The sequence below is a fragment of the Tachypleus tridentatus genome, chromosome 6 (genome assembly GCF_004210375.1).
Source record: "Tachypleus tridentatus isolate NWPU-2018 chromosome 6, ASM421037v1, whole genome shotgun sequence".
In the NCBI taxonomy this organism is placed as follows: domain Eukaryota; kingdom Metazoa; phylum Arthropoda; class Merostomata; order Xiphosura; family Limulidae; genus Tachypleus; species Tachypleus tridentatus.
Genome location: NC_134830.1, coordinates 86,101,080 through 86,117,659, shown reverse-complemented (window position 1 = coordinate 86,117,659; position 16,580 = coordinate 86,101,080). Strand labels below are relative to the sequence as shown.

General features: G+C 34.4%; 1 protein-coding gene across 4 annotated transcripts in view; it reads right to left on the bottom strand.

Annotated features, from left to right (window-relative positions):
* The window catches only part of LOC143252953 (lysosomal cholesterol signaling protein-like), a 68,368-nt gene that overhangs the window by 43,305 nt on the left and 8,483 nt on the right, over positions 1 to 16,580 (bottom strand). For all 4 annotated transcript variants that reach the window (XM_076505899.1, XM_076505898.1, XM_076505897.1 and 1 more), the window contains 2 exons: positions 1,275 to 1,361; positions 820 to 932 (listed from right to left, as the gene is read on the bottom strand). In XM_076505899.1, coding sequence (XP_076362014.1) covers positions 820 to 932; positions 1,275 to 1,349 — 188 coding nt within the window. In that variant the 5' untranslated portion in view covers positions 1,350 to 1,361. The remainder of the gene's footprint in view (positions 1 to 819; positions 933 to 1,274; positions 1,362 to 16,580) is intronic.

Genomic DNA, 16,580 nt, shown 5'->3' with positions numbered 1-16,580 from the left:
TTATGAAAAGTAATAACATCATTTTAAAAACGATTTGTTCCAAATTACTTCTTGATTTTTGTTTTTTCACAAGTATACAATTCTGCTGGTATTAATAACATCAAGATTCAAATAATGAAACCGTCTGACAGAACATTATAATCAAAGTTTCACATTTTTGGACAAAAATGCATTCGAATGAAAGCTAAACAACAATTCATAAAGCCGTCATAAAAAATAGCTTGGAAACAGTTTCCTTTTGGTAAAGCTATCATCTTTAGCCACAAAAAAGTGCATTACTCCAATCAGTTTGAAATCCGCAAATTCTTCTGGATAGAAAAATTTTCAAATAAAGGATTTTTAATACCAATCCTCAGTTCTAAAAGCAAGGGTATGGTGTACGAGAAAATTAAATATATGCAAACATAAAAATATGTATCGACATAAGCCAAATGTTTTAAAAAGCTTATTACGTAAATTATACACAGAATAAAGCACGAAGTGATTCTACAGCTATATCACTTCTCACAAATAACCAATCAAAAGGATGAACATGTTTTGTAACGATTTTCTAAAGACGGTTTGTTTGTTTAGAATTAAGTACAAAGCTACACAATGGGCTATCTGCGCTCTCCCGCCACAGGTATCGAAACTCGGACTTAGCATTGTGAGTCCGCAGAAATGCCGCTGTGCCATTGGGAGGCAAGACGGTGTAAACTGGAATAATTCAGTGTACAAAACAAACCTTTGATAACATTGTTTCCACAGTATTACCTCAAATTTTGTTCTGTGAGATTACGAGTAATCATTATATCTTGTTCATATAGAAATATATCATACCCGATGAACACCACAGCAAAGCACTCTAATAAAGTCGGTACAAGTTCATCAAAAGCGCCACCTATTGACGTTTCATCCTTACTACCTGTTATGTTCATTCCATCAGACGGGACCTTAAAAATAACATTATTGTCATTTACTCTTTCTAAATCTAACAAAACATTAAATATGAGGAAATATAATTAGTAACAGTTTTAATAAATGTATAACTAAAGTAAAATGGCAAACTCTGACTTGTTTAAAACTTCCTCTGCTAGATTATTTAGCAAAACAAAACAAAAAAACTAACGGCTAAACACAATAAAACTATCCGCTCACTTTCAGATAACATAATTTTATGTAATTAATGTAACTTTTACTCTTTATAAAACCTTGCTACAGTATTTACATTTACGAAATTCAAAAACGTTGATATCATTATCAATAGAAAATCCAAAAAAGGGAAGCATATGTACCTTACACCATTGTAGAGAGCCAGCAGAAGGCGCTGCCTGATACACGGAGGCAAGTTGAGTGATATGAGTCGTCATTATAACACTCGCCTGTGTGAAAGTAATAAATAGTATTATTTCAATGAAACTTAAGGAAATATTTAGTAAACACATTTCAAAATTATAACATCATCATAACAATGTCATCGTCATCATAACTTCTACACGCCATAGGCACGATACGTGAAACCCTAAAAGCTGTTGGGATAAAATGACGAAATGTTACGTGTAACAAATAAATGAAACACTTTAACTTACCTTTTGAGTACTTCAAATTGTGATGGATTTACTATTATAAATGTATTTTAGTATCGATATTAGTTTCAGTTAAATATATATTTACAAATGCACCTAGCTTATACCGTTAAACATGCATTGCGAAATTCCCAATTCGCCAAAATTGTAGAAGATTCTCAAGTGTAAGAATACAACAACATATGTATATACGAAAGTACTAGCGGACCGTCAGCATTGTTATTTTAGCTGAAATTTCTAGAAATTCGTATAACACTTATAAAAGTTAATCAAAGCAACGCCAAGAGACAAGTTATATTGATAGTTTGCTTACAGTTAGTATACTATAAACCTCGGAAACTATAACTGTGATTAACGCTTATTAATCTAAAAACCACAGATATATGACCACGAGTGAAATGGTTTGTAATGTTCGAACTACGTATTTCGAACATTACAAACCGTGTAACTTCAATGAATTACCATCAGACGTTTGTATTTTTGCAAAGACACTATATAACTTCAGTAGTGAAAACCTCACGTGTGATCAGCAAAGAGATAGTTCCACGTTAAGTACATTGTACCTATATTAATTAAAAATTAATTCACTCAGCGTAAGCCGTCGATAAAATATTCAGTTTCAAACCAGATGAAAGTGTCAGTATTGTTTGTAGGTCTGTAAAACTTGCGTATATAAATCGATATTTGTAATAATTGTTAATATAAATTATTACTTGTTTATTAAAATATATCTGTATTAAGAAAGAGAACTGTGTGTATCAATCTTATACGTTTGATACATCTTGACGTTTAATTAACTTATAAATTAAAATTAAACTCAGTTTCAGGCTATTTTCAGGCTAATTATACCTAATATAATAAACTAGTGACTTTTCCGAGATAAATTATAATATGCAACAAACATATTAAAAATTCATTTAAAGTATTTATTTTTTTTAAAATTACCACCGACAAATATTGTCTCTGTTATTATTCATCAAACTAGATATGCCAGTCGAGTTATTTAGCAATGAAATGTTAAAATTTATAAAGACTTAAATTGATAATTCAACAGTTTTATACTTACACATATATCAGTTTTGTATATAATTAAATAAACAATAAATGGTACAAGTGAATCGGTTATTTTTGAAGTTAAACATCACAGCTGCTATGTTTAAGTTAAGTGTTGTTACTATCGGTTATAAGTATCACAGCTACAAAGTGGAAATTAATCATTATTACTAGAGGCTATGCGTTGAGACCAAATATAAGCTGTTATAATGTTTAATTATAAATATTTATTATTTATTTATTAATGCTAAAGGTTACATGGTGAGGTCAAATTTCGCCATTGAAATATTCAGGTTAACTGTTATCACTATAGGTTATACTAATAAATAAAATATGACAGTTATAATTCTTGAATTAATTACAATGATTATTATTATTGGTGTGATAATTTCAGGTGAACTAATTTCTTCTAAGAGTGATCAGGTAGGTTCCGTAGAATAACAGGAAGTTGGAAGAAAAAATGTATCCTGGGGCGAATCTGAATTCTCAGACTTTTACTTGAGCATGAAGAAATGAAAGAGTTGTGTATAATATATAACAAAATGAAACAATATTTATTCTGAAATTGTACACAGTTAAAATTAGAAAAAAAACTGCGCTTTTACTGAGAGAATTCCCTATATATATGTTAAGAGTAAATCTCTCGAGAAGTAGTTGTTAAGAAGGCAAAATTGTAATTTGTTTGTTTAGAATTAAGTATAAAGCTGCACAATGGGCTATCGTAGCTCTGGCCACCACAGGTATTGAAACCCGGTTTTTAACATACTGCTGTGCCTCGAATCCCCACCACACCAAACATGCTCGCCCTCCCAGCCGTGGGGGCGTTATAATGTGACGGTTAATCCCACTATTCGTTGGTAAAAGAGTAGCCCAAGAGTTGGCAGCGGGTGGTGATGACAAGTTGCCTTCCCTCTAATCTTACACTACTAAATTAGAGACGGCTAGCGCAGATAGCCCTCGTGTAGCTTTGCATGAAGTTAAAAAAACAAACAAAGAAACATCCTCGAGGAGTAATCTGATTTGGCAATGGAAAAGATCCCGTTTACTTTCGTATAACATATAAAACTTCGTAGAAATGTTTCCCACAAAAAGCACAACTGAAAACTTAGGTGAATGACCCAGAAAAATAAATAACTAAGGCAAAAAAAATTAGTTGCTTCGTTAAATGAAAATTCTTATTAAACTATGTAAACCTGCATAAATAAAAAAATTGAAAATGTATATATTAAAATAGCAAACACATAGTATGAATGCATACCACATAGGTTATACGTTGAAGCCACATATCGCAAGTACGATGTTGAAGTTAAGTATTATTATAATCTATATCACATGGTGAGGCTAGATATCATGTTTAGCATTTTTTAGTTATTGTTACTAATAACAATATTAGCTGCAATATTCAAGTTCAGTCTTTCATTTTAATAAAAAAAAATCCTAAACTAATTGTGATATGTAATAACTTAAGTAAAATAAAAATGGCTAAACTACGGTTATGATAGTTATTATCATAATTATGATAGTTTGTACTGTGAAGCTAACAATTGCTATGTTAAAGTTATGAATTCTTACTAAAACAAATAGATATCCTAGATCTTTCGAAAATTAAAACAACATTAAAACCAATTCACTAAGACATCTTTAGCTATTTTTCATTATTTTTGATAAACTCTTCTTTAATTTCAAGAGTTTACAATGCAAAATCACATTTCTCCAACATTGTCTCAGTTTATTCACAATATTTCTGAATAGGAAATTACTTTAGATGTTTTATTAAAGGAAGCTTAATTGTTTATTTTATAAATTTTTTTAAAAGAATATCAAAGAAGACGGTTAGTAAAGATCTTCAGTGTTGATGTACAATGTTATAAAACAATTACAAATTCTGTTAGTTTTTGACTGTGTTGTAATGGCTGCAAAAAATACCTAAACATAGCTCATTAACCCTCATCTTTTAATTTGCTCAGAATATAAGCGCTAAAGCCAGTTTTCAAAAATATTAAACTGTCTTTTTTTGTTTGTCATTAGAAAACGCTATATTGAGCTATCTGTTGTATTCAGCGTGGGGCATCAAACTACGGACTTTAGCGTTGTAAGTTCGTAAATTTACTGTTGTCTAACCGAGAGATATCTGTTTCTTTATGAAAATATAGACTCTAAATTCTTACGCTCTTTAAATTATTATTTTCTTATTTACACTCACAGAAGCTCATTATCCAATCATCTATATATTTGAATATATATATTAATTATTAGCACTTTTATCAGATAAGGTATTTAGTTTAATAATTTGTTATTAAATAATTGCACTATCATACACTAAATTCTAGCTTTACATAATATCGTATCAATGATTATGATGAGTAATCGTAAGTTTGGAGAGGTTTCTAATCAATTATAACTAACTACCGTTGCATAAGTTTGTCTGTTTGTTTTTTTATTTTCGCGCAAAGCTACACGAGGGCTATTTGCGCTAGCCGTACCTAATTTAGCAGTGTAAGACTAGAGGGAAGGCAACTAGTCGTCACCACTCACCGCCAACTCTTGGATTACTGTTTTACCAGCGAATAGTGGGATTGATCGTCACTTTATAACGTCCATACGGCTGAAAGGGTGAGCATGTTTGGTGCGAAAGGGAGTTCAATCCGCGACCCTCAGATTACGAGACGAACGCCTTAACCCACCTGGCCATGACGGTCCCGTTGCGTGAGTAAATTGCTTTGTTTATTTCTCTGGTTCAGCTTTGTGCAGTCTTAATGGTATTAAACTAGTTAATTTATAATATTATTCATTGCTGGTTTATCCAAGTAAATAGCATTAAGTGTTAAAAGATGGTCTACAATAATAAAATTATCAACTTTTAAATCTAATTTATGTCATCTTGAAATATTAAATGGAAATAAAATATTATCTCAAATGCTAAATTTAAGCGAAATAATTTTGTTAATTTCAACACCTAAAGAAAAAAAATAATATGGTGCAACAGAATCACCATATATTCAACGAAATACATATTTCATTGCAAGAAACATACAGAGAAACGAGTGAGACAATGATATTTTTATATCATTGATGAATAACTCAATGAACGTTAAAATCACCTGACAACAAGAAACAACGCTTTATCATTTTGCAATTTATGACCTTGTTTCACATGTATGTTGTATGTGTATTATACGTTACTTTACTGAACGATAGAGTCTTATAAACTCAGAATAATAGGAAACATCTGTATTATTTAGGATTAACACAATTTGTTTGAGAATGAAATGAGTTATAGTACTCATAAAAATGAAGACTTGGTAGTTTACTCCATCAAATAAGAGTAAGTTTCATATACCCATATTAACGCTACTCTTACACAATGTATATTTTAGTTGCGGAAACTTTCACAGAATTAACTGTTAGTTATGCATGTTTTCTAAAATGTATTTCACTGTAGAAATCTCGTAGTGATAAAATATAAGTGAATAACTAAAATGTAAACTTAAGAACTTAAACTGAAAATATTATAGAAATGCTCAGCTAATGAAAATTGAAATATTTTCAAATTGCGAATTTACAAGACAACAATAAATAATAACCTATTATAATATGACTTAAATATTTACACAACAGTATCAAACTTATTTTGATTTCCACCTCTAAACTCTATCACTGATTACATGTAACCACCATCCGCACCTTTGAAACGATGATTTATTGCTTTTAAAAATTAACGTCACTTTTTCATCCAATTTGATTTTGTTTTACCACAAAAACCATTAGCATCAAAGTTTTCTTGTTTTTGATGAATCAGAAATAACACTAAAACTTTCCAAGTGTTACCATGCAACGCCAAACTCTACACACACAAAAAGATCTCCGCTTTGGGCTTAATTATAGAAACCTAATATCGCATGTGTAGATGTACACCAACTCCAAGGATGACATTAATAAATTTGTTCATAAAAGCCTTCATATTGTTCCGCTAGTGACTGGGTGTCTGGACTTAATAAATCTCACAAAGATCCAGTCAAGTTTAGACGAAAATTCATTTTGAGCGAGTCACACCACGTGTGTTCAAAATACGCACATAATAAGAATAAATAAAGCGAAATTAATAAAAGGAAATATTGCTTTCATCAAGTAGTCTCGCAGTAAAGAGAAAACAAGATAAAGAAATACCACTATAAAAAGCCTTATTGGAAAATTCCTGAGCTGTTGAACAATTTAATATTTCACACATGAAATACTGAATATAATGAAAGACAAAAAAACTAACAGAAGTGTTAGAAAGGTTTATAAAAATATAAGGTTAAAATATGCAATTTTTTATAAACGTAGAAACAAAGTTTCGTACTAGAGTACAGATATCTAAAAATAAAACTGTACAATTTCACATAATAACAATGCTGTCGTCATAACAGTACACAAACTTTTAACTCGTTTAATGATACAACTTTTCAGGCTGTGATACTACTATCTAAATGTTTTTATTTATTTATTTGGAATTTCCCTTAAAGCGACAGAATCTGCGCTAGCCGTCCATAATTTAGCATTGTAAGACTAGGGGGAAGACAGCTAGTCATCACCACCCACCGCAAACTCTTGAGCTACTCTATGATCAACGAATAGTGAGATTGATCGTCACGTTACAACGTCCCCACAGATGAAAGGGCGAGTATGTGTGGTGTGACGGGGCTTCGAACCCTCGACATTCAGTTTATGGGTTGAGTGTTTTAACCACCTGGCCATGCTGGGCCACAGATAAGTGTTTAAAACGAGTACTAAAACATTCAAGAATATGATTTTGCCTGCTATGATAAGAATATATAATTTTTAAAGAATAAATCTATTCAGATTGCCATAATAATTTAATAAAACAGTTGTGCTAGTTGTTGCATGAGTGTATGAATATTTAATAATAAAATTTTGCCGGTTGTCGTACTAGTATATAAACCTTTAAAAATACGACTATACAATTTATCTGAAAAAAATATAAACATTCAAGAATACAATTATGCAGGTTGTCATACGAGTATATAAACATTTAAGAATAAAAATGTAACGGTTCGTACGAGTACATGATAATGTAATTCTGCAGGTTGTCCTTGAATCTTAATATGACATGCAATATGACAAGTAAACCTTTGTGAATAAAATAAATTATAAAAATTGTTATACAAGTATACAAGCATTTAATAATACACCTTTCTACGTCGTCATACTATTACATAACTGTTTTAATAACACGATTTTGCAGATTTTCATACCAACGTGCAATCATTCAATCATACATCTGCATGTTATAAAATACTTACTAACAGAGTTGTGCAAGTCTTCATATAAATGTATAAACATTTAATAATACAATAAAGCAACTGTTAGACTGTAATACGGATATATAAAAATTTAATAATACAATTATCAAAGCTATGACATAAATATATAAACATTAAGGAATACAAATTTGCAGGCCGTCATACTAATAAATAAATATATAATAATACAATAGTAGAAAATGTAATACAAATATCTAAAAATGTAAAAATAAAACTGTGTAGGTTGTCATACAAATGTCTACAAATTTAGTAAAATAACTATCCCAATTTTCATACAGGAATGTAAATATTTCACAATAACTTGTGCAGATTGTTATACCAGTATTTAAGTATATAAGAATCCAATAACCGAAGGATGAAATAAGATTATCACATAATCATATAAACACTTAATAATACAACTGTAAAGGTTATCATATAATTATATACTCTTCAAAAAAAAGAAACGCAAAAGGCAAAATATGAGACAAATTGTTAACAAGTTTATTCCGGGTAGTTCTGTATGACATATGTGAAACTTTGTACATTCACTGCTGAACATCCAAAGTCTGCAAAGGCGAAGTCCACGCTCACTAGATGAAGTTTAACGTCAATAACGAGTATGCCCCACGTGAGCATCAATAACTGCTTGGCATCTCCTGCCCATGGAAGCGATGAGATGACGAATCACATTCTATTGAATGGCTGTCCACTAAGCCTGCAAAGCTGCTGCAAGCTGAGGTAGAGTCTGCGGTTGAGGTTGTCGCCGTCGCAGACGTCAGTTCCAACTCGTCCCAAAGATGTTCGATGGGGTTTAAATCTGGTAATCTGGAGAGCCAGGGAAGAACGTTGATGTTGTGGAGTCTCAAGAAGACAGTGGTGAGTCGAGCTGTGTGAGGACGGGCGTTGTCATGTTGAAAAACGTCGTTGACGTCCACCATGATGGGTTGCACATGGGGCCTGAGAATCTCGTCGACGTATCGTTGAGCCGTAAGATTCCCTCGAATGTGCAAAAGGTCTGTTCTGGCACTGTAGGCGATGGCAGCCCACATCATGACGCTGCCACCACCAAATCTGTCAACATCCTGCACACAGTTTGCTGCAAAACGTTCACCTCGGCGACGGTAAACACGGGTTCTTCCATCCTGTCTACGAAGCATAAAACGTGATTCATCGCTGAACCAAACATGGCTCCATCGTCGATGAGGCTATACCCGATGTGCCCGAGTCCACTGCAGCCGTGCTTGACGATGTTGTTGGGTGAGGATGACGCCTCTGACTGGACGTCGAGGTCGGATTCCTGCATCTCGTAGACGGTTGCGTACGGTCTGATCGGAATTCCTACGCAGCCCTGGTATGGTTGAGGCAGTAGACGTCGCAGTGGTGGTCCTATCCCGAAGGTGACGTAACCAGATGTTGCGATCTTGTGCGGGCGTGGTCACACGAGGTCTGCCAGATCGTGGACGGTCACGAGTTGATCCATGTTGTTGGTGACGATTCCATAGCCTTGTGATGGTGCTTGGGTGGACATTCACAGCTCTGGCAACATCTGATCGAGATTCGCCTGCTTTCAAGCGACCAATGGCGTTGTTGCGTGCTTCAGTCAGTTTGGCGTAACTGTATTGCGTGTCGGTGGCTTAACAATGAGCTATGGAAACAGAGAACCCGTCACTTTTATAGGGATTTTGCACATGTTGCACTTGCAGAACATGCGGATCTCTCAAACAAATTTATTGGGCACTCATGCGTTTTGGCGAAAAATCCGATGTTTTCCTCCGTTTTCAAAGTGCACAACTTTTATTGTCATTTTGGTCTGACAATCAGTGCCTTAACACGTGTAACATCACATACTTTGAGCTCGTAACGTTATTACATATATTTCTCTTTAAAATAACAAAAGTATCCCTTTTGCGTTTCTTGTTTTGAAGAGTATATAAACAATTAATAATACAACTACGCAGATTGTAATACGAATATATTAACATTCAATTGCACATCCATGTTGGTTGATATAGTGTAACTGTGTTGGTTGTTTTATGGGTATATAAGAATTTGATAACACAGTAGAGAAGCTTCATTCGACTATATAATAATTTAAGAATACAACTGTACAGTTTGCTTTACAAGTAGGTAAACATTTAAGATACACTTTTGCCGGTTATTTTACAAGTAAATAAACCTTACTAATACAATTGTGCAGCTTTACACGACTAGTTAAACATTTATTAATACAGATATAAGATTGTCGTTTTGCTATTTAACCATTCAAGAATATAGCTGTACAAGTTATCATACTACAAAAATATACGTATGTTTTAGAATCTATGTGGATTGTCTATGAGTATATCAAAATTTAATAATACAACTGTGTAATCTGTAATACTACTACATAAGCATTTAAAAATACAGCTACACAGGTTATCATAGGAATATTTAAGTGTTTGAAAGTATAAGTGTTCAATTTACACTATGTAGAGAATTTTCTCAAACTTACAAGAATTTTCAAAAACTTTCTATAATGTTATAGAACTTACAACAATTTTTAAAAATGAAAGTGTGCAAGTCGTAAGTCAGAGAAAGCGTCACCAACATTTTCAAACTTCTTCACTCGTCAAAATGAGCTCTGCTTCTGCCAGAATGTATCCAGTCTGTGCAAGGCAATTGGAATTGCCTGTAACCCGAACGAGTGGTGCCTCTTCATTGACATCTCGTCCAGAAGCCTCAAAGTTGTGCTGCTCCATTACGGAAATAAGTATCCGTCTCTTTCCCTGGCTCATTCGGTGCACCTCAAAGAGGAATACCACAGCGTCAAGACCTTGCTAGAAGCCTTGAAGTATGATGAGTATGGCTGGGAGGTTATTGGAGACTTCAGAATGGTGGTATTCCTGATGGTTCTCCAAGGAAGTTTTACCAAGTAGCCCTGTTATCTTTGCCTTTGGGACAGCAGGGACACTGCAGCGCACTACAACAAGAAGCACTGGCCACAATGGACCGAGTTATCTATGGGGAAGCATAATGTCAAGTGTGAGCCACTAGTGGATCTCCAGAAGGTGTTTTCCTACCATTGTACACAAAACTGGGTCTTATGAAACAATTTGTTACAGCTCTTGATAAAGAGTCTGCAGCCTTCAAGTACCTTCGAGATTTCTTCTTTAAGCTGTCTGACGCAAAGGTCAAAGCTGGTGTCTTCGTTGGACCACAAATAAAGAAGATCCTTTAGTGCACAGAATTCTCCAAGAAACTCAACAGGAAAAAAAAAAGCATGGGGCAGCTTTGTCGCAGTGGTTCAAGACTGCTTGGGCAATCACAAGGTCGAAAATTATGTGGAACTGGTTGAGGCTCTTGTAAAGAACTATGACAGATTGGGCTGCAGGATGTCCCTGAAAGTCCATATCCTTGACGTCATCTTGATAAATTCAAGAAGAACATGGGAGCATACTTAGAGGAGCAAGGCGAGCGCTTCCACCAAGATATACTGGACTTTGAATGCCGCTACCAAGAAGTGTATAACGAAAACATAATTGGAGACTGTATTTGGGGCTGATACGTGAAAGTGATTTACATTACAGTCGCAAATCTCGAAAAGTTACTCACTTCTAAACATTTTTGTGTAACTTTAGTATAAATACATGCAATTCTTGATTCATACACTCTAAATAAAAGTTGTTCATTACGACTACCAGGGCATAGTCACGTCTATTTTCTGCTCTAGAAATATCGTAGTCGCTGTCAAAATGACTATCTAAAATGTATCAATAAGAAAGATGACTATCATTTGGTAGTCGTAGATATGAAATTGACTATTAAGTAGTAACGATGATCTATTACTAGTCAGTTTGACTGACTCTTAGTCAATTTGAGTGAATCTTAGTCATTTTAAGCAATTAGTCAGTTTGACTACTTCCCAATCAGAATGACTATGTCCCAGTCTGTTTGACCACATCTCAGTCACCTTGACTACTTCATAGCAGCACTGCTATGCTGGTCTTAAGGACTACTTTGTGGTCAGGAAGACCAACATCATAGTCAGCATTAACTCATGAATTGACACCCTTGATGTTTCTTATATCATTAAGGCGCAGTTCAAACAAATGACTGTATACTGTACAATGACAGAAACTTGTACTGACACTGCACAATTGCCATGCAACCGCGCTGATGACGGAAAGAAGAAATCCAGATAAATATTAATCGTTTATGTCTTATTTTCCTATAGTATGTTTCAATAAAACAATATAAGAATACGAATGTTTAAATTTCTAGATTAGCTGAAGTGAATCCATCCGTATTTTTTGTACAACTCGTTACGTGTAAACAAGGATGGTTGCCCGTTACATTGTGTAGGTCTGTACTACTGTAGTTTAGTATCAGTAGAGTAGGAATATTTATATTTAGGTAATGCTTTGAAGCAAGTATGAAATGAAAACATTCCCCACTCTTGACATCACAAATGCACATATTTGGTATCTTGAATGCACATCATGTGGTAGAATCAAAAGCCCACAATGATCCATGTTGCTGCTCTGTTAAATTTAGCGCCAACTACACCGCTGCTGAAAAGATTTGTTACAGCCACCGCTACACAGATGAAAGTTGTATACTCATTAAAAGGGACCTCGTCTGTTATTATTTTATAGACCTTAGATAATGAAAGATGGCATACGATAATACGTAAATAATAAGTCCTTATTTTTAATACATCAGCAGAGCTACAAATGCTAAAGCGTGCACACTCTATGCGACGTGTGTATTATGGCGGGATCCACTGACACAGCCAACAATGGAGTTACAAATGGGAGCGGCAAGACAAATAATTTGAAAACAGTGAAAAAGTGAAACATATATTGTGTTAAATGTGTGTTTCTTTAATTTAATATTACAAACTATCTAAAAATCTCTTTAGGTACAAAATGTATTTAAATTTTTAAACTCTATACTTTGAAATCGAATGGTGCGATTTCCTCTCTCCCTTCTTTGCTCTCAGAGAATTTTCTCAGACTTTGGGTCCCTCCCATAATCCATACCGGTAAGAAAAATATAGGATCCGGGGGATATTGCATCGAGTCATGAGCAACCGAGTTGTGTAGTTAAAATAATAAAAAATTGTATTCCCTTACGAAAATCGGGGGATAATATGGATCACGCATCAGCATGCGTATGCGTCTGCAGAGATATCCTTGTGTTCACTCTACAGTCCACAATTCCTTTCGGATTTCTGTTCAATTTGGTGAATATGTTAGTTAGGTTGAGGTCTGGCCAATGAATGTTTTTGGTCACCCCCCAGGAGGGTTGTGGCAAGAATTTGCATTTTGAAATACGTTTTTATTCGCTAGATTGAGGGCAAGTCCGAGGATGCACCGTCGGTTCGCGGGCGACCGACATTGGCTGGTTGTTATTGTTGACATTTATCAATAAATTTAGTTAAATAAATGATACATTTTACGTTCCAGAATGAAAATCCGTGACACTGTGAAGTTTGGTAAACTTTGGAGTTAAACATGGCAGAACAATCAGACGTTTTCAATATTTTCCCTTGCATTAAATGTAATTATAAGGTTAGGCATTTTAGCAAGCTTCTTTTACATTTTTTTTGGTTCATGAGCATGAACCTGGATTTGTTGTCCCATGTGGGGTTAATGGATGTGAAAGACCATTTAAAAGCATCAGATGTTTGAAAAGACATATAAATAAATAGCATGGATGGTTTGCTACTACCAGTATGCATGATAATGAAGCTGGTGGTGAAGGTGCCGAGTACTTTATGGAACAGAGGTATAAAAACTCTGACAGTGATGAGGCAGTTGATGATAATAAAAAGATGGTTGTCACAGACAAGCGAAGAACCTTAGCTAAAACAATTCTGCAGCTGCGTGAAAATGAAAAAAAAATTACTTACAAAACTACAAGTAATTTTTTAAATTTGTCCTGTTCTATTATGGCTGCCAAAGATAAACATTTATTCCAAACCATAAAAGAACATTGATCAGTGAGGGTGTTCCTAGAAATAGTATAGTTGCCGTGATAGAAACTTGCAAGAAAGAAAGTCTTGACTTTCATTCCATGATTGAAAATTTCACTGACCACAATAATTTCCATTTTTACATTGAAGATAATTTGGCATTTGTAAAACCTGTTGAGTATGACCTGGGAATTGATGGTGATGGGAAACAGGATACAATGCAGTATGTTTCTTTAGTAGATACTCTGAAGTGTGTGCTTAAACATGATTATATTTTTAGCCAGGTTGTTTATCCTCGCCAGTCATCTGATGATTGTCTTAGAGATGTCGTTGATGGTGAACATTTCAAAAACCATCCATTCTGGCAAGAAACTTTCCTTGCCCTTTAAATTGTTCTCTATTTTGATGAGTTTATAGCTGTGAACCAGGCTGGAATAAGAGCTCCTGCTTACAAATATGCTGCTTTCTACCATCAGTTAGGCAATATTGAACCTGCTTTGAGATCACAGTTTCATTGTATATTCTTAGCGATCTTGGTGAAGGGCCAAAAAGTAAAAAATACATGGGCTAAATACAGTGATGAAACCTTTGATTGAAGAACTATCTGTTCTTGAAAACATTGGTATTGACATTGTCAAACCAGAAAGAACATTCAAATTCAGAGGTGCACCTCTTATTGTTGCTGCAGATAATTTGGGAAGCCATGCTATTGGAGGGTTTCTTGAATCATTTTATGCTCTCAGATCACGTAGATTCTGCATGGTAACTCGGGATGATTTAAGAAAGTTGACTGATATTTCAAAATGTCTAGAGAAATCTATTGCATCCTATAATTACCTAGTTGCAATGGTCGAAACTGAACCGACTTTGTCAAGTACATATGGGGTTAACAAAAGATCGCCCCTGAACGTTCTGCAGCAATTTCATGTGGCAAATGCTCTACCACCTGATATATTACATGACCTTTTTGAATCTGGCTTGGTGTCAGAAATTTTAGTTTTACTCATAGATCAGTATGTCTTGTCTGGATACTTCAGCCTTCAGTACCTTGCAGGCAGAGTGAAGGAGTTCCACTACAAAGGAACTGATAAAATCAATAGGCCTAAGCTTGTTATTTTGAAAGGGTCTGTACACATTAAGAAAAAAAGCTGTGCAAGTTTGGTGTCTCTTAAGGTTATTTCCATTACTGGTGGGTGATGCAGTGCCAGAAGGCAACAACAAATGGGAAATTCTGTTGGCTCTGCTGGATATGGTAGAATTGATAATGTGTCATCAATGTTATATGCAAGCATTGAATTCTTAAATGACGTGATACAACAGTTCCATTCTTTTTATGAAAAAGAATTTCCAAATAGAACTCTCAAGCCAAAGGGACATTTTACTTTGCATTACCCAGAGATGACCCGCAGATTTGGTCCACTGAGGAATGTGTGGACCATGAGATTTGAAGCCAAACATAGTTTTTTTGTTGATGTTGCAAGACGTACCAAAAATAGAAGAAATCTAGACAAAACAATGGCAATGAGACACCAGTATAAACGCTATTCACATTTGGAAAGCAATGGATTTATTGGAATAGATGCCTTTGACCTGACTAATCCTGTCAGATTGCCTGTGAATTCACTCGGAGAAGAGCGAAACCTTGTCAGTGCATTTGTTGGGGAAGGCGATTTTGTCACTAAAGCATCAGGTTATACAGTCAACTACCTCACATACAACACAGGGACAATGGTTGTCAGTAGCTACGAATTCAACAGTCTTCAATTTTCTTCAGTGATCTGTTGCTTTGTTCTTTGGGGAAAACCTTTTTTGCATTGTCAAAGATACCAAACTGTTGATTATCACAGGCATCTTCATGCTTACATTGTAGAGCCAATGAAAAGATATGAACTTCTGAGCATTCCAGATCTTTATGATCATTACCCATTGCCTTGTTATGTCAACAAAGGTGAAAATATGATCATCCTACATCACCACATTCGTGGCGACTGAATGATGACAAATTTTAAACAGAACTCGGTAATCAGTGGCAAATTTTATCCTATTTCATGTAACTTGGTGTGTACCTTCCAGTGACAAATTTCTTCAAAAGATTTTACATATTTTATGTAAATTTGATTCTGCCTTTTTGTGACAAATTTTATCAAAGTTTTCAGAGAGAGCTTGTGTCATATTAATATGTATCATGCATATTTGCACAAAAATCACCACTATCATCACCATCTATTGAGGTCAGACTACTTATATTTGCTTTTACCTTTTAAAGTAATTAGTAATTTGTTAGGGAGAAAACCAAATTACTTATTTAGCTGATTTATACCAGTTCTGCTAAATTTATGGAAATTTAATATATCTTTTTGTTGTTTTTGTAGTTGTTTCTCAATGACAACTTTTCTGCATGTGTATACGTATAAATCATTTTTTACCAGTTCCATACTTTTAGATTCCAGAGAGATGGTTTTATCCTACCACATTACTTACAATGAAAAAAATTGTGGTGTCAGTGGATGATCTGGGATTGATGCCCAGTAAGATTTCTAACAACCTAAATCTGGATGTAAATGCCACCAACTTGTCAGCTCAATTGTACATGGAAGACTGGCAGAACTGGATGGATGTTCAATGGTCTGACATTCCAAAACCACGAGCAAAGTTGCGCGTTTCTCTGGTTTCTAATTCTGGGGCCTCTGACGGAGAAAT